The sequence below is a fragment of the Chiloscyllium plagiosum genome, unplaced genomic scaffold (assembly GCF_037043375.1).
Source record: "Chiloscyllium plagiosum isolate Xiang-an unplaced genomic scaffold, Cpla_swu_hap1 HiC_scaffold_29, whole genome shotgun sequence".
Lineage (NCBI taxonomy): Eukaryota > Metazoa > Chordata > Chondrichthyes > Orectolobiformes > Hemiscylliidae > Chiloscyllium > Chiloscyllium plagiosum.
This window is the reverse complement of record NW_028270167.1, coordinates 33,810,539-33,834,952: the sequence shown is the minus strand read 5'-3', so window position 1 is coordinate 33,834,952 and position 24,414 is coordinate 33,810,539. Positions and strand designations below refer to the sequence as shown.

Below are 24,414 nucleotides of genomic sequence, written 5' to 3'. Positions count from 1 at the left end.
CATAGTGTTAAGGGTTTAGATGGAGAGGAATTTGTTAAGTGTGTACAAGACAATTTTCTGATTTAATGTGTGGAATCCCTACCAGGGAAGGTGCAAAATTTGACCTATTCTTGGGGAAATAAGGCAGGGCAGGTGACCGAGGTGTCAGTGGGGAAGCACTTTGGGGCCAGCAACCATAATTCTATTAGTTTTAAAATAGTGATGGAAAAGGATAGACCAGATCTAAAAGTTGAAGTTCTAAATTGGAGAATGGCCAATTTTGACAGTATTAGGCAAGAACTTTCAAAAGCTGATTGAGGGCAGATGTTTGAAGGTAAAGGGATAGCTGGAAAATGGGAAGCCTTCAGAAATGAGATAATGAGAGTCCCAAGACAGTATATTCCTGCTGGGGTGAAAGGAAAAGCTAGTAGGTGTAGGGAATGCTGCATGTCTAGAGAAATTGCGAGTTTGGTTAAGAAAAAGAAGGAAGCATATGTCAGGTATAGACAGGATAGATCGAGTGAATCCTTAGAAGAGTATAAAGGCAGTGGGAGTATACTTAAGAGAGAAATCAGGAGGGCAAAAAGGGGACATGAGGTAGCTTTGGTGAATAGGATTAAGGAGAATCCAAAGGGTTTTTACAAATACATTAAGGACAAGAGGGTAATTAGGGAGACAATAGGCTCCCTGAAAGATCAGCAGGTGGTCTTTGTGTGGAGCCACAGGAGTTGGGGGAGATACTAAATGAATATTTTGTCTAATGTGGAGAAGGACATGGAAGATATAGAATGTAAGGAAATAGATGGTGCCATCTTGAAAATTGTCCATATTACAGAGGAGGAAGTGCTGGATGTCTTGAAACACATAAATGGATAAATCCCCAGGACCTGATAAGGTGTACCCTAGAACTCTGTGGGAAGCTAGCCAAGTGATTGCTGAGCCCCTTGCTGAAATATTTGTATCATCGATAGTCACAGGTGAGGTGCACAGCCTGGAGGTTGGCTAACGTGGTACCATTATTTAAGAAGAGTAGTAAGGACAAGCCAGGAAACTATAGACTAGTGAACCTGAATTCGATAGTGGGCAAATTGTTGGAGGGAATCCCGAGGGACAGGATTTACATGTATTTGGAAAGGCAAGGACTGATTCGGGATAGTCAGCATGGCTTTGTGCGACATGGGATCTGGATCAGATGGGCCAATGGGCTGAGAAGTGGCAGATGGTTTTTAATTTAGATAAATGCAAGGTTCTGCATTTGGGAAATCAAATCTTAGCAGGACTGTACACTTAATGGTAAAGTCCGAGGGAGTGTTGCTAAACAAAGAGACTTGGAGTGCAGGTTCATAATTCTTTGGAAGTGGAGTCGCAGGTGGATAGGATAGTGAAGAAGGCGTTTGGTATGCTTTCCTTTATTGGTCAGAGTATTGAGTACAGTAGTTCGGAAGTCATGTTGCGGCTGTACAGGATGCTGGTTAGGCCAATTTTGCAATATTGCACGCAATTCTGGTCTCCTTCTTATCGGTAGGATGTTGTGAAACTTGAAAGGGTTCAGAAAAGATTTACAAGGATGTTGCCAGGGTTGGAGGATTTGAGCTATAGGGAGAGGCTGAACAGGCTGGGGCTGTTTTCCCTGGAGTGTCAGAGGCTGAGGGGTGACCTTATAGAGGTTTACAAAATTATGAGGGGCATGGATAGGATAAATAGACAAAGTTTATTCCTGGGATCGGGGAGTCCAGAACTAGAGAGCATAGGTTTAGGGTGAGAGGGGAAAGATAGAAAAGAGACCTAAGGGGCAATGTTTTCACGCAGAGGGTGGTGCGTGCATGGAATGAGCTGCCAGTGGAAATGGTGGAGGCTGGTGCAATTGCAATATTTAAAAGGTATTTGAATGGGTATATGAATAGGAAGGGTTTGGAGGGATATGGGCCAAGTGCTCACAAATGGGACCAGATTGGGTTGGGATATCTGGTCGGCATGGAGGAGTTGGACCGAAGGGTCAGTTTCCATGCTGTACATCTCTATGACTCTGTGACTTATTTACATACTACAGTTAAAATACAAACAAAAGCAGGAGGAATTTAGAATAACTTAACAATTGGAAAATTTTTCTGAATAATAAATACAGTTCCAATTACTAATCAGGTGTTACAGTATAATAACATCCCATACACAGTCCCATAACATCCCTTGGCAGAAAGGTAAATTCAGACAGGTTCTTACAAACAGTTCTCCCAACCAAGAGGAAGCAACATCAAGAACAATTTATGAGAAAGTAGCAGCTAGGAATCATTTACTGAAGTTGTGACTTTGCTGGGACCCAAACAGCTTCTGACTGCTACAGCTTAAAGTAAAACTAGTTTGCCTGATCTGTGAGAACTGGCCATTCCTCTTCCATTGTTACACCTGTTTTAAAAAAAAACCTAAAGGCCTCCTGAAGCCATCTGCAGTCGCCACTTCGTTACCTCTGCCTTTACAACCTCTCTTCAAAAAAACTCCAGGTCACAATAACTTTTATTTCAAGTGACAGCATCATCACTGCAGCTCCCCTCTTAACATGCTGAGGAAACTCCATTATCTACAAGGTGCAAGTGGGAGTGTGTTGGAATGCCCTCCATTTGCCTGCGTAAGTACAATTTCAACAACATGCCAAGGTCAACAACATGTGGGAAAAAGCAGAGGTGATTGGCACCACATTAAACATTCACTTCCTTCATTACTGGCGCACAATGGCATGTACCATCTACAAGATGTACTGCAGCAACTTGACAAACCTTTTTCAGCAGCCTCTCTCAAAACTGTGACCTTCAGGTAGAAGAACAACGGCAGCAGATGTTTGCAAAAACCATCACTGCACATCATACCATTGTGGCTTGGTCAGACCTCAACAATCATTAATCACTGATGGGTCAACATTTCAGTGCTCTGGGTGCACCATCTCCACGTGGGCTGCAGCAACTCCAAGCTCTCCATCAGCCTCTTGAGGACAGCTTAGAATGGGCAATAATTCCTAGCTTTCCGAGTGTTGTCTCTGTTTCTAGGAATTAATAAAAAAACCTGTTAAAAGTCAAACAGATGAATCCAATGGTGACATGGGACATTGCCCATGGTTTTTCACATGTTCAGCTGGAGACACCAGTCATTATCTCCCATGGAGTGGATGCTGAGCAGTTGCCACATCAAAAGTGGTGTACCCCAGTTGAGAGCCAGGCCCAGTGCAGTGTTGGCAATGACATTGAGCAGGATTCCCACAAGTTCAATGAGAATAAATAGCTGAGGTTTATTCAGAAATCGAGGTACCTCACCACAGGTGGGGGAAAAAATTCCCAGAAAAGTTGGAAGACTCTAGATTTGGAAGATTTCAATTTTTGTTTTTTTAAAAAAAATATGTTCTCATCCCATTTTTTTTTTAATCACAATTTTCTCATGAAGTCTGGTAAGGTTTTCGACAGTGGGGGCATCACACAGCTCTAGGCTTAACCTGATGTGTAGTTTCCAGCAAAGCCACCCAATGGTTATCAACTGCAGTAACCCAAGAGACTTCTCTGTTTCACTTTGTGCTGAGGTTATTGAGTCCTGCAGTAGGGCCCCAGACCAGGGGGAGGGTACTATCCCAAGGTGCTTACTGCCAATAGTCACCCAGTGGGTTCTTCTGGACATGTGGATGTTGAGCAAACAGTCTAGAACAAGGTTCTGGATTAGTGGTGCTGGAAGAGCACAGCAGTTCAGGCTGCATCCAAAGAGCAGTAAAATCGGGCAAAATCCCTTCATCAGGCATACAGGGATCAGGTTTATTTAGTTCAGAACTGGACCTGGGATCTCCTGGCTAACAGGACAACAAACATCAGACTTGCCTAGCCTTCATGGCCTGGGAGAGGTTAAGATGCTATTTAATTTCAGAAAGAGAATCCTTTTCTTCTGTTGTTTCTTGGAATCTCTCCTTTTATGTCCTGACAGGTTAGCCCCCAAAAAATGGAAATTGTTCATGCTTGGTGGATACGTCTCTGGTTACATTGGAAGAAATTTACAGGAGAATTTCACCTTGTTTGACAATTTTAATGTGTGCATGTTAACATTGTTTACATGAACAAAAATAATCAAACAACATGTGCTATATTTCAGGCTTGGTCTTGTTAGTGAGGTCCTCCTGGTTGCAGTTTTGCTGTTTGAAGAATGTTTAAAACGAGATTAATGATTCATCAGGATTGATCCAATAAAGTGATTCTATCCAGTGGCAAAGTCAAAGGAGACAAAATATTAAAAGTAGAGTCACATAATCTTTCCACATAAATGAAAGTGAAAATATGAAATTCTATTCCCAAAGGGTATGTGGGTGTTTGGATCGAAATTTTTAACACTGGAAAATGTTTGTTATTTTTCTTGTTGTCATTCATGTGTTGAGTGTCGCTGGCTGGACCAGTATTTATTTCCCCAACTTTAATTACCCTCAAAGCTGATGATGAGTTACCTTGACCCTCTGCAGTCCATCTGGTATAGGAAGGTAGGGGAGGGAGTTCTAGGATTTTGATCTCGTGACACTGAAGAAAAGATGAGTAGAGTTTCAAATTGATATGGTGTGAGATTTGGAAAGATATGTGGATCTGCACCACGTAGGCTGCAGTTAAGAACTGGTTCATCACCACATCCTTGAGGATAATGAGGAATACTGGATGGAGTTGAGGAACAGAACAGCCATGAGCTAATAGGAGTTGGAGCACTCTCTAGAAGGAATGAATGGCCCACTTGTGCAACAATGCTCAAGTGTACATAGTTAATTTCCCAAATAGGACAGCATTTGAACATTAGGCGCGGGTAGTTTGCTGGTCTCTGTTGTATTCAATGAGAGTCTTTCTTTTTCCTGTTGCACTGTCAGGTGAAGCTACTGAGACTTTCTCCTCCAAGCCCTGAGCTACATGCTACGTTTGGTGAATCATACAAAGTCTACAGGCGGTACCAGATGCATGTGCACAAAGACACTGAAGTGATGGCCTCGGAGGCAGAGGTAGCCATCTGGACTGACCTGTTAAAGCTGTGTAGTGGCTTCCTAATGGTTGGGGATTGTATTTCTGTGAGAGATACCTGGGATCGCATTGTGCACTGGCATCAGGGAGCCTCTGCTACAGGTAGCAGAAAGTAGATGGCTGCTTCTTATAAACAAAAGATTCCCGGAGTACGTTACAAATAAAAGCAGCCTCAATTCCAATATCTTAAAACAAAACTTGAAACATGATGCAGATTATCTCCTGGGAGTCAGTATTCACATAGAATATGAACCTTTTTGTCATTTTTGTGTCAAGACCCTATTAGAATCCCTAAATTAGAAATTAGAATCCTTAGTGTGGAAACAGGTCCTTCGGCCCAACAAGTCCACACTGACCCTCTGAAGAGTCACCCACCCAGACCTAATCCCCTACTCTCTGTTATCCTATATTTACCCCTAACTAATGCACCTAGCCTACACATCTCTGAACACTATATGGGTAATTTAGCACGGCCAATTCACCTAACCTGCACATCTTTGGATTCATTTGGGTCATCCAATTGAGATTGACTTCCGAATGTCATCGCTAATTAACCTTACCATTAACAGAGAAGTGAAGTCATGTGTTAGTCCACAAAATTCAAGATCTAAGTTGTTTGCTATTGTACCACCAATTTTGTCAGAGTTTTATTTGTTGTGTTGCTTATTTCTTTTCAACAAAATTGCCAAATGCTTCTGTAGGGTTTTATATATGATTTCATCTTCAATTCTTCCAGGATTCTTTTAAGTTAAACACAAAATCCAAATAAACTGGAATAATCCAATTATGCAGCCTGTATAATTAGTGTCCACAACTCATGTTTGTTATTTAAAACAGTGTATAATGTCGATCAAAGGTGTCGATCCTTGTAATGATAAACAAGAGCAGACTGTAAATGCTTCCTTATGTATTGTTGAATTGACATAGCAACCAGTGAGTTTTGAGAAGATTTGTAGCTCAGGTTGAGGTTCTGGATGTAGCAACCTCATTATTTTGGGTTGGAAGGTCTGCACATTAACCTTAACCCAGTGTCCATTGACACTGGACATCCTATAATGTTTTGTCATCCAACCACTGCCAGCTCTTACTTTACTGAGCAGAAATTCACAGAAATCTAGACCTGGTGCTAATTTGCTTGCAAGTTATGCCAGGATTAGATCGCAAGGGAAGCTTTGCATGATGGGAAATTCTGAATTGGGTGCAAAGTTCTTTATCCTGGGATTGAGGCTTGTTGACACCCATGGCTGGTTTTGTTTTTATTTTTGGAAGGTAGTGCAAAGGATCTCACAGCATTGTAGAAGCCCCCAGTATTGTAGAAGCAGGATGATGTAGCAACTGTGCACAGCTTTGTTTGATTCACTGTGTCGTGTTGTATTGTCTCTTACAGTACAGAAGGTTTTTCTGCAGCACTCCACTCGTGGTGAGTAGATTCCATCATCTGTGGCTTGCTTTCTTCCTTATCTGATAGCAACTTTGTGAATCCTCAGCAAATCGCTGGTGTTATCTGGCTGCTTGTTAATAGCTTCACCCTGGTTGTTTTGTGCTCAAGTACAAACCAATCATGAATTATGGGACAAAAATGGAAATCCCCTCTCCGTGTTTCGTAAGTTATCAATCCGAAACTAATGAAACAGAAAGAAAAACTTCATATATGTACGTTTACATTTACAACTTCAAGACTTGTCAAAGTCTGCCTTGACATTCCAAAGAGCAACCCACCCAATCCCCATAAACCAATGTGGGTTTTTTTTTAAACTGTGCTAAGGTTTAAGGGGAAAATTCTCTCTGAAATTAGTTTATCTGTTGCAATAAAGTTAGTACTTCAATCAGATAGAAGATTAACAGTTAATGCTCCGCACACAGATCAATATTAAAAACCTTAAAGCGGTTTATAGCCATGCAGCCCTTCTAAACTATCCCAGGGATTATATTTCATGCAAGACTGCCCACAGACCACAGCCTCTCTTATTTATCAATTATTTTGATGGCCAAATGGCAGTCAAATATTTAGGCTTGTTTTAACCGTGTTTTTCCATGATTTCTAATAGTCCTCTGCTGTGTTTAACCTATTTTCAATGTCTGTTTTGAAGCAATAGGGGTTAGTGTTTGTAGTGGTGCAGTGGACTGAGGTTCAAGCACAATGTGTTTGGTATCCTGTTATGGGAACCTCCCTGAATTGGTTTTCTTTATTTTGCTGACAGGGGGAGGACCCAGCAGATGGACCAGACACCGGCTATGGCTCCTTCATTGAACAGTTCCTGCTAGATGGGAAAATAATAGCTCTTGGCCTGTTGGATATACTACCAGAAGGAATAAACTCCCAGTACCTGTGCTATGATCCAGATTACTCTTCCCTCTCATTGGGAGTCTACTCTGCACTCAGGTAGAAATATAGAAATAAAAATGAAGATACGGGGATGACGGGAGTACATTTTGCAGGTTAATATTTCCCACTACACTGTGTGCTCCTATAGGAAATTCAGGATTTGTGATCCCAGTTCACAACCATTCATTTTCAAACTTCAGTCAGACCACCTTGATTCCCAATCTGCGTTTCTGTTCCCACAAGCTCCATGCCACTTGAGCTAGTCTGGTTTTTCACCACTTCTGCTTTGCTAATCTAATGTGGTTTATGTTTTTTCAGTTGTGACTCTGTTTCTGGTTTGAGAAAGAAAGATGTGAGATCAAAACCATAATGGCAGATTTTCTTTCTCCCCAACAGGATATCAGAAGCCTTTACCATAATCTATGATTGTTACTGAGACTAATTTTCAATGCCAGATTTTGTTAATAGAACTTGAATTGTACCAGTTGCCATGAATTTGATGCTATGATTACAAGACATTGGCTGGGGCCACTCTATACTAATCCAGTGACATTTATTGCTACTTCTATCTCTCCATTGGTGACCGGTCAAACACATTGTTGTGTATCTGAAGTCATATGTAGACTATCAAAGGATGGCAGAGTTCCTTCCCTCTTTGAAGAAATTCAAGGGAGCACTCCCCATGTCCTCGGTTTGACAATGACATTTTAAAAGAAAACTGATCATTATGTCATTGGAGTTTCTCAGAGCTTGAGTCACACTTGGAAAATGCTTGACTGACTGTAAAGCAATTTTTAATCCTGTGGTCCTGCAAAACACTATATAAATTCAAGTTCAGTTTTACACTGTCTGCAAGAAAGCCAGGAATTTAGTAGGACCTCTCATTTACAAAGCTCCATTTTTGTAGCAGCATAACAACTACATCAGAAATGGTCCTGGCACCGATAACAGTGAAATGTCTGGTGCTCCAACCATTCCCGACCCTGTGACATGCTGAGACTGTACGGCCTCTTGGATTTTATCATCCTTGTTAACTGTTGTAAAGTCACTTCCCCAATCCACAGTAAACCAATAAGTGACAAACAGCAGTAGGATGATAACATCACTGAACTGGGCAGATGGTGGCAGTTTGGTAATGTCATTGGATTAGCAAGCCAAAGCTCCAGAGACAATGGTTCAAATCCCACCATGGGAACTGGTGGAATTTAAATGAATTAATATATTCAATTAATACAATTGGAACATAATGCTATTCTTCATAATATTGACTGTGAAGTATTTGTTTTTAAAAAAGGAAAAGTCCTTTAGGAAGGGCAATTTACCCTCCTCACATGGTCTGGCCTTCTTCAAATTCCACAGCAATGTGCTTGATTCCTAAACAGTCTGACAAAGCCACTTAGACCCTGAGGGATGAGCAGCAAATGTTGATGGACTATCTTCAGTTTCTCTTCCATGATCCCTACGAGCTGTATTCCACTGCTGGGGTCAGCCTGAGAAGTTGGTGGGGTTCCGGGGTGTGTCTTTGCAATTGCTGAGTCAGCATTCCTTCTTCATATTCAGCTCAGTGCACTCTCCTGCTGACTCAGCAAATCCTGACTGATTCTTCTGCCACTCCCTGCCATCCCATGAAATGTTAGGTTTATGGAAATAATTATTTTATTGTTTGGTTTGATTCTGCACTGAGTTCAAGTCCAAGAGAAAACCAATCAAGGCAGGGTTGCAAACTATTTTCAGGCTTGGACTTTGATGCAAAACTACTTATACATTAATGCCAAATACTGCTATATGTGATTATAGATATACCAGGCTATCATCTTACATTAGATAGGAACTGATTTCTGTGTGCATGTCCATATGCTCATGTGAACCTTTCAGGGAGAAGGTTTTTAACTCCGTCCATACTGTGCTATTTATGCTCGGTGATGTGCGACTCTGTGACATCATCGCAAAATTGCTCCAGGATCCGAAGCCTTTATACAATTATGCCTCCCCTCTCTTGTTAATGTCATTGCAATACTGGTCTGATTATGAAACAGAGGAATTAATTTAGATTTGCAAACATTTAATGCTATTTTTAAGAATTGGAAAAAAATATTTCCTGCTTTCCATTTGTAATTACACTTAGAACACACTAAACTTTGAAAAGTTTATGAGGATAGGTTTGGCCAAGATCCATTGCAGGTTAGGAGAATGAGAGTTCATCTTATTGAAACATACATAAACTCATGAGGTGATTTGGAAGGGTAGCTGCTGAAAAGATGGAAAGGGTGATTAGATTTTGGGAACCGTAGTGACTAGAGCCAGGTAGATCCTAATGATCCCCTGATCCTTGATCGGCCCAGGTTAACCACTCCAATCAGGAAACCCCTGACTGACCAGTATTAAGAGGGAGACTCGCACCAACCAACCCCACTGCCCCGTGGCTGAAAACTTCAACTCCCTCTCTCACTCCACCAAGGGCAAGCAGGTCCTGGGCCACCTCCTTCGCCAAACCTTAACCACCCAACGCCTGGAGGAAGAACAACTCATCTTCTGCCTTGGGCTCCTGCAACTACACAGGAATAATGTGGATTTCACCATTTCCCCTGCTCCTCGGATGCTGTCTGAGCTACTGTGCTTTTCCAGAACCCCACTCTCAACTCTGATCTCCAACATCTGCAGTCCTCACTTTCTCCCAATATTAACGGGGGACTTAGAATCTCCTCAGTTCAGGGAACTGACTCTGAGCTGGCTGGTCACAGCCAGTGTACTGTCCACAAGTAAATAAAGGGTGACTTGGTGACAGGACACTGGCCTGTGTGCAGTTATTTCAGGAACACATTTAAAGAATAAGGGTTTTTACATTAAACCCTGAGGTACGCCTTTATTTCCTCTAAGGCTTGTTAGTTTGTGGAATTCTCCTCCTCAGACAACAGTGAAGACTGGGTCATTAAATCTAGTCAAGGCTGGGTTAGTAACATTTTCTAGAGAGGAGTCGAGCGTTATGGGCTGGTAGACAGAAAAGTGGTTTTGAGATCACAGCCATAATTGTTCTGATTGGTGGAGCAGGCTTGAAGGGGTGAATGCTGATTCCTTTTCCTACGTTTTTAAACCATGGTACAATTTTACAGGGATGAATCTGTGCACCATTAGTGGGCCACAGTAACCAGTAACATTTTTGACATGATTTGACAGAATAGCGCAGTAACATTTGAATCCTCACCGGTGTTTGTAGCTGACCAGGAAGATGCAGAGGAAGGGGAACAGTATTTTACTGTTGACCAATGAGATATCGGCTTTAAGGAGTGGACAGTGGTTCCTGAAGCATGCTAATTAACACTGCACTTCCTACCTTCTAGGGAAATAGCACTAACTCAAAGGCTGAATGAGCAAGTTCCAAGAATGAAGTATTATTACCTGGGTCCTTACGTACACTCCTGTATTAAAGTGAAATATAAGGTAAGCACCTGTGCAAGTCTGTCTGTCTGTTTCTGGCACTGTTCAGGTTTGGAATTTGTGTTGCAAATTAACAGTTTATCATTTGTCTTATGTACATCTTGTCAATGACTGAGAGGAGAACCCCCTCTGGTCTAACCACAGTAGTCCACACAGTTGTAGCTCCTTGTGTCTTACAAACTAGAAATAACCCATCATGCCCCACAAAACAAGTGACCGTCTGGAGGAGATTAAAAAGCCAGGTTAATTTCGGGGAGGTGGGGGTGCGGAATTTCACCAAATACCATTTACCGTTCCCTTCCATCTTGGTCTGATAATTCCCTGCAATAGCTACTCTGCACTTTCAGTGGATTTTCCATCTGAACTAGAAGCTGGCCCAGCTCTGATTTGAAATGAGCAACATTCCTCCATCTGAGACAGCAGCCTGTTTCCGAAGGTCACTCTTTTCTGGGGAAGGGACCGTCTTCTGAGGATCATCCTAGATCTGGCCTTGCTCACTTAAAGCTACGTGGCCCCTACATCTCCTCCTTAAAAATATTCAGGAGAAACAAATGGTCAACATGAACACCATCCATTCCCTTTGCCATCTATTAGAGCTCATTGTCCAGTAACATTTTTGACGTGATTTGACAGAATAGTGCAATGATGTTAAGATGGTCAGCCAGGTGGACCTCATAGAATCTTAGAATCCCTACAGTGTGCGACAGGCCCTTCAGCCCAACAAGTCCACACCATGCCTCCAAAGAGTATCCCACCCAAACCTATTCCCCTACCCTACTACTCTACATTTGTCCCTGGCTAATGCACCTAACCTACACATCCCTGAACACTATGGGCAATTTATCATGGCCAATTCACCTAAACTGCATACCTTTGGACTGTGGGAGGAAACCCACGCAGTCACACGGAGAATGCGCAAACTCCATACAGTCATCAGAGGCTGGAATTAAACCTGGGTCCCAGGCGCTGTGAGGCAGCAGCGCTAACCACTGAGCCCCCATGCCATCGTGCTATGAGTTTCCAGATTGGGACTATGAGTTCCCAAACACCGGTGAGGATTCAAATGTTACTGCGCTATTCTGTCAAATCATGTCAAATTGGGACTTCTAATCTGATCAAATCAGGGAGCCCTTGCTGACAGATTAAGAAGAGGAGTGTCAGAGGTTCTGTTCACTCTGAGAGCCGGCTCTGAGAGAGCTGCAGTAGTGCCAAGGACTCTCCACGTGTAAATGAAGGATGACTTGGTGACAGGATACCAGCCTCTGTGGAGTTATTTCAAATAGAAATACACAAAAATACCTTCCTTGGAGCACAGGGTCTACACTTCTGATATTCCGAAGAACTATGGGCAGGAGCAGGTCATTCAGGCCCTTGAGCCTGCAGTGTCATTCAATGTGATCCTGGCCTCAACTCACTTTCCTGCCCACTCTCCATAACCCTTCAACCCATTAAAAATCTGTCAATACCCTCCTGTTTCTCCTGGAATCGACCACACTCTGGGGGAGTGCATTGCACTGATTCACTTTGAGAGAACAGAAAGAATTGTGGATGCTGTCAATCAGAAGTCCAGCAGCATCTAAAGAAAAACCAGAGGTAACATTAGAGGACTGGTGACCCTTTCTCAGAACCAGTTCTGACGAAGGTCATTGGACCTGAAATGTCAACTCTGATTTCTCTCCATGGATGGAGAGAACTACCTGTAGTGTTAGGTAAAGGGGTAAATGTAGGGGAATGGGTCTGGGTGGGTTGCGCTTCGGCGGGTCGGTGTGGACTTGTTGAGCCGAAGGGCCTGTTTCCACACTGTAAGTAATCTAATCTAATCTTAACAATAAATCCTCTTTTATTCAATTAAATGAATTTTGAAGTTGTTCATCCTCCGCAGTCGATCTCTGCTGCTTTTGTGTCTTTTCTTTTCCTTTTATTACCTGGCATATCCATCGCTGAACCACAGTAAAGAGCATCTTGTTACCTTACAGTTGTCCTGCATCCCAACTCTTGTTCTGTGTTTAAACACAAACTTTTTTGCCAGGGTGAGAAATGAATACAGCAGGATTTCTAGTTAATTTGTACATCAAGACAAAATTAATTGAAGTATTTGCTTTTGGTCCTTTGTATTGACCATCATACCTAACCCCAATGTTTTTCATCCCAGCTTCTGTACCAGCCAACAGAGCTGTTGTGCCCAGTGACTGGGCATTGGGTACCTGTGGAACAATGTTTGCCCAAGCTGGAGATCAGTAAATATTCCAGGCTTTACGATAGTGAGGAACCAGGTTGGTACCTACAGCGAAATTAAATATCACTTTAAAATGCTGTGTAAACCTCATTCTTCCTGAATTTAAGACTAGATTCTAGTTGTCCGCACTTTACTTTTGTCATGCTTTGATTTGACACTGGAATGGAGGGATTGAGTTATTGAAATAAACTGAGTAGTCTGGGACTTTTTTTTTCACGTGAGCATCGGAGGTTGAGGGGTGACCTTATAGAGGTTTATAAAATCATGAGGGGCACAGATGAGGTGAATATCCATAGTAATTTCTCCATGGTAGGGGAGGCTAAAACTAGGGGCATATTTTTAAGGAGAAAGATTTAAAAAGAACATGAGAGGCAGCGTTTTTATACACACAGTGGATCATGTGTGGAGTGAACTGCCAGAGAAAGCGGTGGTTGCAGGTACAGTTACAATGTTTAAAAGATATTTGGATGAATTCATGAATAGGAAAGGTTTGGAGGGATATGGGCCAAGTGCGGGCAGATGGGACTAGCTTAGTCTGTCCCCAGGCCATGTATATATTATTTTCAGGAATTTAACATACAAGTTGTTTCAAATGGTATAGTTAATTATATTCGTGTTTAGTGTATCCAGTGGGTGGTTAAGCACTTGTTAGGTACTTGCTAACATTTACTGAGATGTTACCCAAGATATGGTAGCACAGAAAGTGTCACTGGCTGGGCCACGTATTTATTGCCTGTCCCTAATTGCCCTTGAGAAAGTGGGGACGAGTTGTCTTCTTTTCTTTTAATTTAACCTGTTTTTCTAAACACCCTGTTGAGAGATGTTATTCTGGAGCAGATGGACTTGAATCCCATCGTCCTGGTCCAGAGCTAGGGAGACTACCACTGTGCCACAGAGGGCCTTGTCTTCTTGAACTGCACCAGGCACTGGGGTAAACAGACACTGTGTTCAGGTGTATAATGTGGGAAAATGTAATTGTTCACTTTGCAGGGAGAGTCTTTGATCGACAAAGGTATGAATAGAAAGTGAGCAAAGATATAGATCAGCTGCAATTTAGTGCAAACCTTTGTTTTATCTGTCACCTTATGAATTGGCACTCTCAATAAACTGGCAAAGATTGTATACCTGAAATTATATATCTAAAGTTTACTGTAATCGCTGAATAGTCAGTTGAGGGTAAGAAATGAGGAGGCTGTTTGCTGCTAATTTTATTTAAGGCAAAGTTGCATTATTATTTAAGTAGTTTATGCTGTAAATAAAGTATAACAGTGATGTGTATGCCCCCTGTTTCTATCACTTAGTGTATGTTTTTACATTGATTATCAGGAGCTCTTGATCAACCAGAATATCAGATCAATCAGCACACTCCTGGTCCCATAAGTACCAGATAATTTTTAAAAATTGCTGTACTTGAATAGTGGAGCAGGTTTGAGGGGCTGAATGGTGGTCTATTATTAGGATACATGGTGGAAGATAAGGAGAGCCCCTTTGGAAATTATAGCAGGAAAGTATTTTCTGCAATGTGGAAAAATCAGTGTCACAATCTGACAAGCTATGTAGAGAAATCAAATTCATCTTTCATTTGTTTTTGTTTCAGCTGCTGATCCTGGCTTGTCAACTGAAGGCCTTTGGTTTCTGCGGAATTTCCGTGAGGCTCTGGGCCCCTCTGCCTCCCCCTCTGTTCAGACTGAGGAAGCCATGTTGGTGGTTTCGCAGGAAGACCTCGTCTCGACCCACTCCTCCTCGGCTGCTGTCTGTTGGGGGCGCTGTTCCTGCCTCGTCCAATTGTTAAGCTGCTGCTGCTGTTGTACCAATTACTGCAAAGACAAGGCAGAGAGCTGACCACTCGCACTGAGGGACTGCAATGTGGCCGTTCCATTTGGAAATTGGGTGCTTTTCATCCAAGGCTCTTGGGGTCAGAGGTCGAGAAAGAGAGAGAGATAGATGTGGGAGAAAGCTGGGAAATATCTCATTGTGGGTCTGGGAATGAAAGGGGAGAGAAAGAGAGAGAGAGAAGGGGACCAGGAAGGGAGGAGGATACCTTCCAATGGACACTTTAACTAATTGTGTGCACTCACAAGGTGAACACAGAAAGCACAACATTGCACAAGTCTAATGTTTACTCTGCTCCTCACAGTCCCTTCATCTCTTTGTTTTTTCTCCCCTCTTCAGTGCAATCTCTCTGCAAAGCTTATGGGATGTCTTAATCAAGAGTTATAATCATTTCAGAGTTCACAGGTGATGAGCTTGTGCCATTAATGAAGCCACTGTGGGCACTGTGTTTTCTTTCTGTGATAATGTGCAAAAGGATGCAATCAAATGTGGGTAAAATTAGACTTTCAAGATGGTCACACAGGAGACTTCATAGATGATGAAATCCCACCGCTCTCAGGTTATTCCGAAGAACTATCTTGATGTAAAATCACTTGGTCGTTTTGTGCATGTCAGTCATTCCAATGGTAAGTGTAGTTTTCTGACCAAATCTTCCAGTGAACCAGGGTGACAACAGCCACCACTTTGACATCTTGTGACACTTGCGAAAAGTCTTTGTTTGCAAATCTAGCTAAGTAATATCAGACAATACTGTGTTGCTGAAGGAAATAAGCTGGCATTCTCACACTGAATGTGACGGCACCTGGATGGTATTTTGCGGGAAGCAATAGATTTTGGGTGGGGGGGACAATTCTGATTCAGCTTAAGGAATTCTATCCTAATGGGAGTGAGTGGGGAATGATTTGGTTTTGGGAATCAATGCAATGCCACAAAATGGCACTTTGGGTGTCTCTACCATGGGATTGAAAGGGGATTGGTTCTGAACTCTTGGAATTCAGGACACTGACCTTAATCTAAAGCTGGGTCCCTGGAAAACTGTTGAAACAATCACTTTTTTTTTGGTACAAATTCCTGGAAAAATATTAGTTAGAAGCTTCTAAGGGGAGGTAATCATACTCTGATTACCTGATTGCCCTTCTCCTTACTCACTCTGCTCTAGTGCTTTGCGGTTCTGGCCCAAACATGTGATTTGCACAGAAATATGGAGCATTCCTGATCTGGGTGCAGTGCAGGGTCAGTGCTAGTGGTCAGATGATACCACCTTTTCCCAGCAGTAATGGCTGTATTCTGACATTTTAAGATCCCTTGAGTGGGTGAGTGAGGGAATTGGGTGTCAAATGGGCGAATGAGGAGTTTAGAGTTCTAGTTTAGTATGCCAGGTGTTGGATGGGGAACAGGGTGGCAGATGAGTCTGCCAGAGATGGGTGAGGGAGTCAGTCTACCATGTGGATGGGTGAGGGGGTATGTGCTCAAGTGCCACATGGATGACAGCAGGTGAATTTAGGATACCAGTTGGGTGCATAAGGGGGTTGGGTGCCAGAAACATGGGTGAGGGCAGGTGGAGTGCAGAACGAATGGCTGTGGGAACCAGGGGGCAGAGGCTGGGCCAAGGTTTGGAGTGGGATTGGGAGAGATATTGTCAGGCATCATTGTAGGGGCAGATTGATTTTTGAGGGAAGAAGGCTTTGGGTCACTGTCAGTATAGATGCATAGGGGCCACTTTTATAGTTAGGAGTTGGGCAACATGTTAACCCTTCTAACTTTTGTTGGATAGCTACTGAAGTAAGTCAAATTCTCCAAATTCTGACTCTAATCAAAGTTGCAGCTATTTTTGGAGGTTTGAGGCACTAATTATCCAACAGAAAGTTAAGCTTCTTACATAATTTTCACATAGCCAATGCATCAAGACTTCTGAGAGATTCCAGACAGAAATCTTTCAGAGTATGCCTGGTGTCTGATTATCAGGAGACCAAAGGACTTAGATTAACATGTATTATTAAATATGTGGCAATTATTGAAGTAAGTAGTCAGTGATTATAATACACACTCTCCCACTGCCTTTGCTGTAATATGAAAGATGTCACTATCAATACATACTCAGGTGCTCACCTGCACTACAGGAAGACTAAAGATGTGCCTGATGGAAATCTGTTCATAAACAGAACTATATTGTATCACAATTGCACACTTTACACCTGGTGGCAGGAAACTAGTAATGACAGCTGAATGTTTTTTTTTTGAGAAGTTCCAAATTGTCCCTGTCAGATAGACCAGACCAACTGGAGATAGCAAATTTCCTTCCAATATGATACAAGTGAACTAGATTTTATTTTCTAAAGCCAATCTAATGGTGTCATGGTCACTGTTATTAAGGTTTATCCCAGATAATCAAATAGTTTGAATTCAAATTCCACAGTGGCTCCAGTAGGATTTGAACTCCTATTTTTGAGAGTATAGTCAGCCTCTGGATTACCAGTTCAGTACATACCATCATTAAACAAACGTTGCCGTCAATAAGAATCCTTAAACCTAAAAGGGAAAACAGAAAGAGAAATGTCCTGTGGGAAATAGGTGCAGTTTTGTCTCTTTTCATGTAAAATAAATGAACAACAAAATTTAGCGATTTTTCAGCAACTCTACCTGAGCTATTTGTACTATTTCTTGTCAGCCCCTTCGCACTTATTGTAACACTCAATATTGAACCTGCCTCGAAGGGATTGTACTCATTTAGATTAGTGGGTGAAACATCAGTGAAAATGCAGGATATTGGGTCGCACCTATGCAGTAGTTGCAATCTTGACTTTTGACTTTTGACTATTTTTGGCTTCTCAAAATTCTCCATCTGGAAAGTTTACAACGGTGAGGCAATCCTTTTATTGTTTATTCTGTAACCAATGAACATCATCACTGACTCTGGCTGAGGGAGTGTATCTTTAAGCAGTGCCAAACTCCCCCATTAGCCAGTCAACAGGATTGCTTTCTGTAATATGGTGGGTTACCATGGTTACTGAACAAAAAGAGAAACAATGAGTCTTAAAATTCCTTTTCGGCTGTGCGTGGAGTTAGTCACAATTTCCCCACGGAGGTGCTATAGTGGGGGTTCCTTTTAATTCTTTTATAGCTAATGCTCCTTTGTACTCCCAGTACCAACGGTTCAAATCTATTGGAAAAAGGTGCTGCACTTGATCTGGAACGCACAGGAATTATTTTGTTCAGGGTTCCAACTCCTGATTGCTAACAAATGGCCCTGGAATAAGAGGCACACCCAAGTAGGAGATAGGTTTGATTCATTTGTGGATATCAGCTTACAATTACTATTGGTGTCCAGTTGTGCACAGCTTTTAATAGTTGCGTGCTTCCTTCAAAAATGAGATGAGAGAATGTTTACAAAGTATCTGCACTTATGTAGCACCATTTTAATGTGGTAATAAATTCCAAGGAAGTTGACAGGAATGTAGCCATTGTCATTGAGCCAAACAAAGCAGGTATGAAGATTCGTGATCAAAACCTTGTAGATTTTGAGGTTTGTCTTAAATGAGACCAGCAGGGAGGTGAAGAGGGTCAAGCATTAATAATCTTTTAAAATAAAACTTAATTCCAAAATATCTGGGCTGCAAACCCAAGTTTTAGAATTCAGTTGCTCTGATGCACAAAATGGGATTCAGCTCATTTGCAGCCAAGCTGTGTAACTCAAATTCCACTGATCCACATCTCTCTGCTCACCTCTGTGGTTTTGACTAAAATATCAGCTTCTCAAAGCTACAACTTCATTGTGAGAAAAAAATAACTCCAAATAATAATGCAAGTACGTTGTGAACCACTCCACTCTACAAGGCCCAGGGATATTGCTGGTGTATGGGTTAAATGATTTAAGCATTAACTTGATAGGAAACACCCTCTTAAAGGGATAAGCACAAACCTACCACATTTGCTCATTTCAAATGAAGCTCGGGTTGTAGACTTGATAAAGTGCCTTTAGTAATCTTTCTGTCATATTTTATTGTCTAATGATTCAGAATTTTGCAATACATTCTTTTCTAAATGTTACTATTTTAGCCTTGTGGTAAAATGAATGAATAAAATGGAAAGTGCCTATATTTTACGATGGCTGTTGGGGGGTCTTTTATTGTTTGTCAATTATGAAGGGGAGTTCTAGCCTTTCAAGAATTAGAGCAATCCATTCAGTGTTTTTATGGTTGGCGTGGAGAAAAGTGAAATTGTTTCATTTAATTGGCAACTTATACAATGGGAAACAACCCTAAGTACTTCACTGTCATTGAACTATCTTTTGAACAATCCAGACATAACAAGCTCCAAACACCAGCATTGTGACAATAAACAAGTAATCTGTTTTTATGATGTTGGTGGCAGAATAAATATTAACCAGGTGTTATACAAAAGCAAATACTGCTTGATATCTGAAATAAAAATGTAAAAGGCTTTTGGAAGAGAAAATGTGGTTACCATTCAGGTTGATGACCTGAATGTCTTCATTCCAGAGAATAATAAAAATGCAGAACTCACCACCACAGGAAGTGTTGAGGCAAGTAACTTGCATACTTTAGAAAGGCACGAGGTGATTACAGAAAGTTGTGGAGTGTGCCAGTGTTGGACTGGGAAGTCAGAAATCACACAACACCAGGTTATAGTCCAACAAGTTTATTTGAAATAACAAGCTTTCGGAGCTTAGCCCCTTGGTCAGGTGAGGTGGGAGGGAAGCACACAGAACACAGAATTTAAGGGCAGAGAGATCAAAAGATCATTCAAATGGTGTGAGTAAAGTGTCGAATAGTAAGTCTTTGCAGGTGACCAAGAGCGTTAGACTGTGTGAGTAAAGTGTCAATAGCTGACTAACACCCGCAGGGATGACCTATAATCTGATGAAATGAGGCAGACAGATAATTACAGAAAAATTAGAAATAAGGTGGTGCTGGAGACGATCCAAATGACTGGAATAACCTGGGGGGGAAAACACACAGAAACTTTGCCTATAAATTCTGTATTCGGTGCGCTTCCCTCTCACTTCACCAGATGAAGAGGCTATGCACTAGAAACTTATGATTTCAAATAAACCTGTTGGTCTATAACCTGGTATCGTGTGATTTCTAACTTCGTTGGAGAAAGAGAAATAAAAAGATTTACTAAAAGGCTGAGATAAAGTATATGTAATGGATGGAGTCTTGTGTGGATTATAAACATCAGGACAAATTAGATGAACTAGTGAAACTTTTACACTGTCCCTTCTCTGCAATGTTATGTAAATTACACATTACCTTAGTCTCTCCAATTTAACTATTGATTGAAGTCTGGAAATGCACTTTCCCCAATGCATCCGCATCCTTCCGTATTATGGAGCTCATAATTCTATGTGTGCCCTTAGGTTCTATGCAACTTTTAAAATAACTTCACAACATCTGAATTCCATACCCTTAGAAATAAATCCCATTGATTTATGGCTTGTTAATGTTTATTGCCTGTTGATGTGTGTGCAGGGATTATCTTGATTTCATCGATTGCAGCTGGATCAACTTGAAATTGACCTGAAAAGAATGGAAAAGTGCATCATGGCTTGTGTTTTGAGATCACTACTGCTGAGGTATAATGTTCCAGATACAAACCCTATCCCGGAGGCTTACAGGATAATCTAATCTAACAAAGCAGCACAGCACTGAGGGAAATGCATGTGACTGAGTTGAAAAGTGTGGCGCTGGCAAACCACAGCCGATCAGGCAGCATCCGAGGAGCAGGAGAGTCGCGTTTCAGCACAAGCCCTTCATCACGCTTGAAACATCAATTCTCCTGCTCCTTGGATGCTGCCTGACTGGCTGTGCTTTTCCAGCACCAAACGTTTTGATTCTGATCTCCAGCATCCTCACTTTGTCCCAGATTCATGTATCCAATCATTTTATTCTTCCAATAAACAATCCTGTCTGTATCTAGTGGATTACAAAAGAACCATCAAAGTAAGGCAAGAGAGTTTTCCAGTGGGTTATATGAAACAGCTTTTAGTGAGCCCTCATTTTACATCTGCCCGTATTGATTTCAAAGATTTAATATAGGCTGTGAACTTACTGTCAACGTTTCTTCCACTTAAGCAAGAAGCTGAGCCCACATATTCAGCACTGAACCTCTTGAGATTTTACCGAAAGCTCTCAAAACATTTTCACTATTTAAAAATGGTGGAATGTGATTCACCATCGTCATGTATGATTTGTCCATTGTTAATTGTATTTTGAATGTTAGTAGTATTCACATTAGAAAAAGACAATGTTGTCAAAGAGTATACTGAGATACAGGCTATTAGACTAGACAGGATTGAGGTTCACAAGGAGAAGGTGTTAGCAATTCTGGAAAGTGTGATAATAGATAAGTCCCCTGGGCTGGATGGGATTTCTAGGAGAAACTGAGGACTGCAGATGCTGAGGATCAGAGCTTAAAAATGTGTTGCTGGAAAAGCGCAGCAGGTCAGGCAGCTTCAAAGGAGAAGGATAATCGACGTTTCAGGCATAAGCCCTTCTTCAGGAATGAGGAGGGTGTGCCAAGCAGGCTAAGATAAAAGGTAGGGAGGAGGGACTTGGGGGAGGGGCGTTGGGAATGCGATAGATGGAAGGAGGTTAAGGTGAGGGTGATAGGCCGGAGAGGGAGTGGAGGCGGAGAGGTCGGGAAGAAGATTGCAGGTCAAGAAGGTGGTACTGGGTCCGAGGGTTGGGACTGAGAAAAGGTGGGGGGAGGGGAAATGAGGAAGCTGGAGAAATCTGTATTCATCCCTTGTGGTTGGAGGGTTCCTAGGTGGAAGATGAGTCGCTCTTCCTCTAGGTGTTGTGTTGCCATGGTGTGGCGATGGAGGAGGCCAAGGACCTGCATCCTTGGTGGAGTGGGAGGGGGAATTAAAGTGTTCAGGGACACCCGCACCAACTAACCCAACCGCCCCGTGGCTGAACACTTTAATTCCCCCTCCCACTCCGCCAAGGATGCAGGTCCTTGGCCGCCTCCATTGCCAGACCATGGCAACACGACGCCTGGAGGAAGAGCGCCTCACCTTCCGCCTAGGAACCCTCCAACCACAAGGGAAGAATGCAGATTTCTCCAGCTTCCCCATTTCCCCTCCCCCCACCTTATCTCAGTCCCAACCCTCAGACTCAGCACTGCCTTCTTGACCTGCAATCTTCTTCCCGACCTCTCCGTCCCCACACCTTCTCCGGCCTATCACCGTCACCTTAACCTCCTTCCACCTATCGCATTCCCAACGCCCCTCCTCCAAGTCCCTTCTCCCTACCTTTTATCTTAGCCTGCTTAGCACACCCTCCTCATTCCTGGATGGGATTTCTCCTAGGATTCTCTGGGAATCCAGGGAGGAGATTGCAGACCATTTGGCTTTGATCTTTATGTTATCATTGTCTACAGGAATTGTGCCAGAAGACTGGACGATAGCAAATGTCCCCTTGTTCAAGAAGGGGAGGAGGGACAACCCTGGTAAATATGGGCCAGTGAGCCTTATTACGGCTGTGGGTAAAGTGTTGGAAAAGATTATAAGAGATAAGATTTATAATCATTTAGAGAGCAATAAGTTGATTAGGTATAGTCAACACGGTTTTGTGAAGTGTGGGTCGTGCCTCACAAACCTTATTGAGTTCTTTGAGAAGGTGACAAAACAGGTGGATGAGGGTAAAGCAGTTGATGTGATGTACATGGATTTCAGTAAGGCATTTGATAAGGTTCCTCACAGTAGGCTGTTACACAAAATATGGAGGCATAAGATTTAGGGTGATTAAACAGTTTGGATTAGAAATTGGCTAGCTGAAAGTAGGAATGTTCATCCTGGAGTTCAGTTACTAATGGAGTACCGCAAGGATCAGTTTTGGGGCCACTGCTGTTTATCATTTTCATAAATGACCTGGATGAGGGCATAGAAAGATGGATTGGTAAATTTGCGGATGACACTAAAGTCAGTGGAGTTGTGGATAGTGCCGAAGGATATTGTAGGTTATAGAGGGACGTAGATAAGCTGCAGAGCTGGGCTGAGAGATGACAAATGGAGTTTAATGTGGAGAAGTGCGAGGTGATTCACTTTGGAAGAAGCAACAGGAATGAAGAGTACTGGGCTAATGGTAAGATTCTTGGTAGTGTAGATGGGCAGAGAGATCTTGATGTCCATGTACATAGATCCTTGAAAGTTGCCACCCAGGTTGATAGGGCTGTTAAGGAGTCATACAGTGTGTTATCTTTTATTTGTAGAGGGATTGAATTTCCGAGCCATGAGGTCACGTTGCAGCTGTACAAAACTCTGGTTTGGCCGCACTTGGAGTACTGCGTGCAGTCCTGGTCACCGGGTTATAGGGTGTGGAAGCTTTGAAAAGGGTTCAGAGGAGATTTAGCAGGATGTTGCCTCATATGGAGAGAAGGTCTTATGAGGAAAGGCTGAGGGATTTGAGGCTGTTTTCATTAGAGAGAAGAAGGTTGAGAGGTGACTTAATTGTGACATAGAAGATAATCAGAGAGTTAGATAGTGAGAGCCTTTTTCCTCACATGGTGATGGCTAGCATGAGGGAACATAGCTTTAAATTGCAGGGTGATAGATATACAACAAATGTCAGAAGTAGTTTCTTTAATCAGAGAGTAGTAGGGGCATGGAATGCCCTGCTGCAATAGTAGTAGACTTGCCAAGTTTAAGGGCATTTAAATGGTCATTGGAATAGACATATGAATGAAAATGGAATAATGTAGGTTAGTTGAGCTTCAGATTGGTTCCACAGATTGGTGCAACATCGAGGGCCGAAGAGCCAATACTGCACGTAATGTTCTGTGTTCTAAAGTCAAACCAGGATGTACCCTCTCATATACACTGGTCCTTAAATATATTACCGCTGTGAATAGTGAAAACGATTTTAAAAAAATTATACTTGAGACGGAGATACAGGAATCTGCAATAAATCTTTATTGATATTTTGTCACAGTTTCTTGTCACTTCTCCTGTTTTGTGGTGTCTAAATTACTAACACACAGGTCGGTGCCTCAAAAATGTGAGGCTGAGTTGTCCCAATATTAACCTGAACAAAATATATTGTGTTCAGGCCCTAGAGCAGGAGCAGGCTGAGCAGACATTAGTGATCAGTCCACCCAATTGGGGTCTGTAGCAATGCAAAGGCTGCTTGATAACTAACGCAAGCAAAAAAAAAACATTGATTCTATTGGATCCACTTTCACAGGCTGACAACAAGCAATGGAAATGTGAGGAGAATATCTTGCCCAGTGCATGATGATATTCATGTTGATGCATGTAAATCGCTGTCACTGCTCACCTCTATGATGTGGACAGTAAATGAAAGACTCCAGATTTCAACAAAATCGTTTTACTGACATATTTCTCTTGGGCTGAGCCAAGCACTATAGGAGGAGGAGTAGACCATTCAGCATCTAGATCCTGTTTTGCCATTCCATTAGAACACAGCTAGCCTGTACCTTCACCCACTTTTGTTCCTTGTCTCTTAATAGTGATACCCGGGAAGCATCCATCAAATTCAGTGTTGACATTTTCTGTCAATTTAGCTGTTTCTTTATTCATAAGTAAGAAGTGGGTGTCACTGGGT

The 24,414-nt window shown here is 42.1% G+C and overlaps 1 protein-coding gene across 4 annotated transcripts in view; it reads left to right on the top strand.

Moving 5' to 3' along the window:
- Nucleotides 1-19,931, top strand: part of LOC122540728 (arginyl-tRNA--protein transferase 1-like) — a 66,289-nt gene extending 46,358 nt beyond the window's left edge. For all 4 annotated transcript variants that reach the window (XM_087976475.1, XM_043676864.2, XM_087976476.1 and 1 more), the window contains 6 exons: nt 4,850-4,978; nt 6,385-6,417; nt 7,199-7,380; nt 10,662-10,761; nt 12,911-13,031; nt 14,592-19,931. In XM_087976475.1, coding sequence (XP_087832601.1) covers nt 4,850-4,978; nt 6,385-6,417; nt 7,199-7,380; nt 10,662-10,761; nt 12,911-13,031; nt 14,592-14,836 — 810 coding nt within the window. In that variant the 3' untranslated portion in view covers nt 14,837-19,931. The remainder of the gene's footprint in view (nt 1-4,849; nt 4,979-6,384; nt 6,418-7,198; nt 7,381-10,661; nt 10,762-12,910; nt 13,032-14,591) is intronic.
- Nucleotides 19,932-24,414: the final 4,483 nt, after the last annotated feature.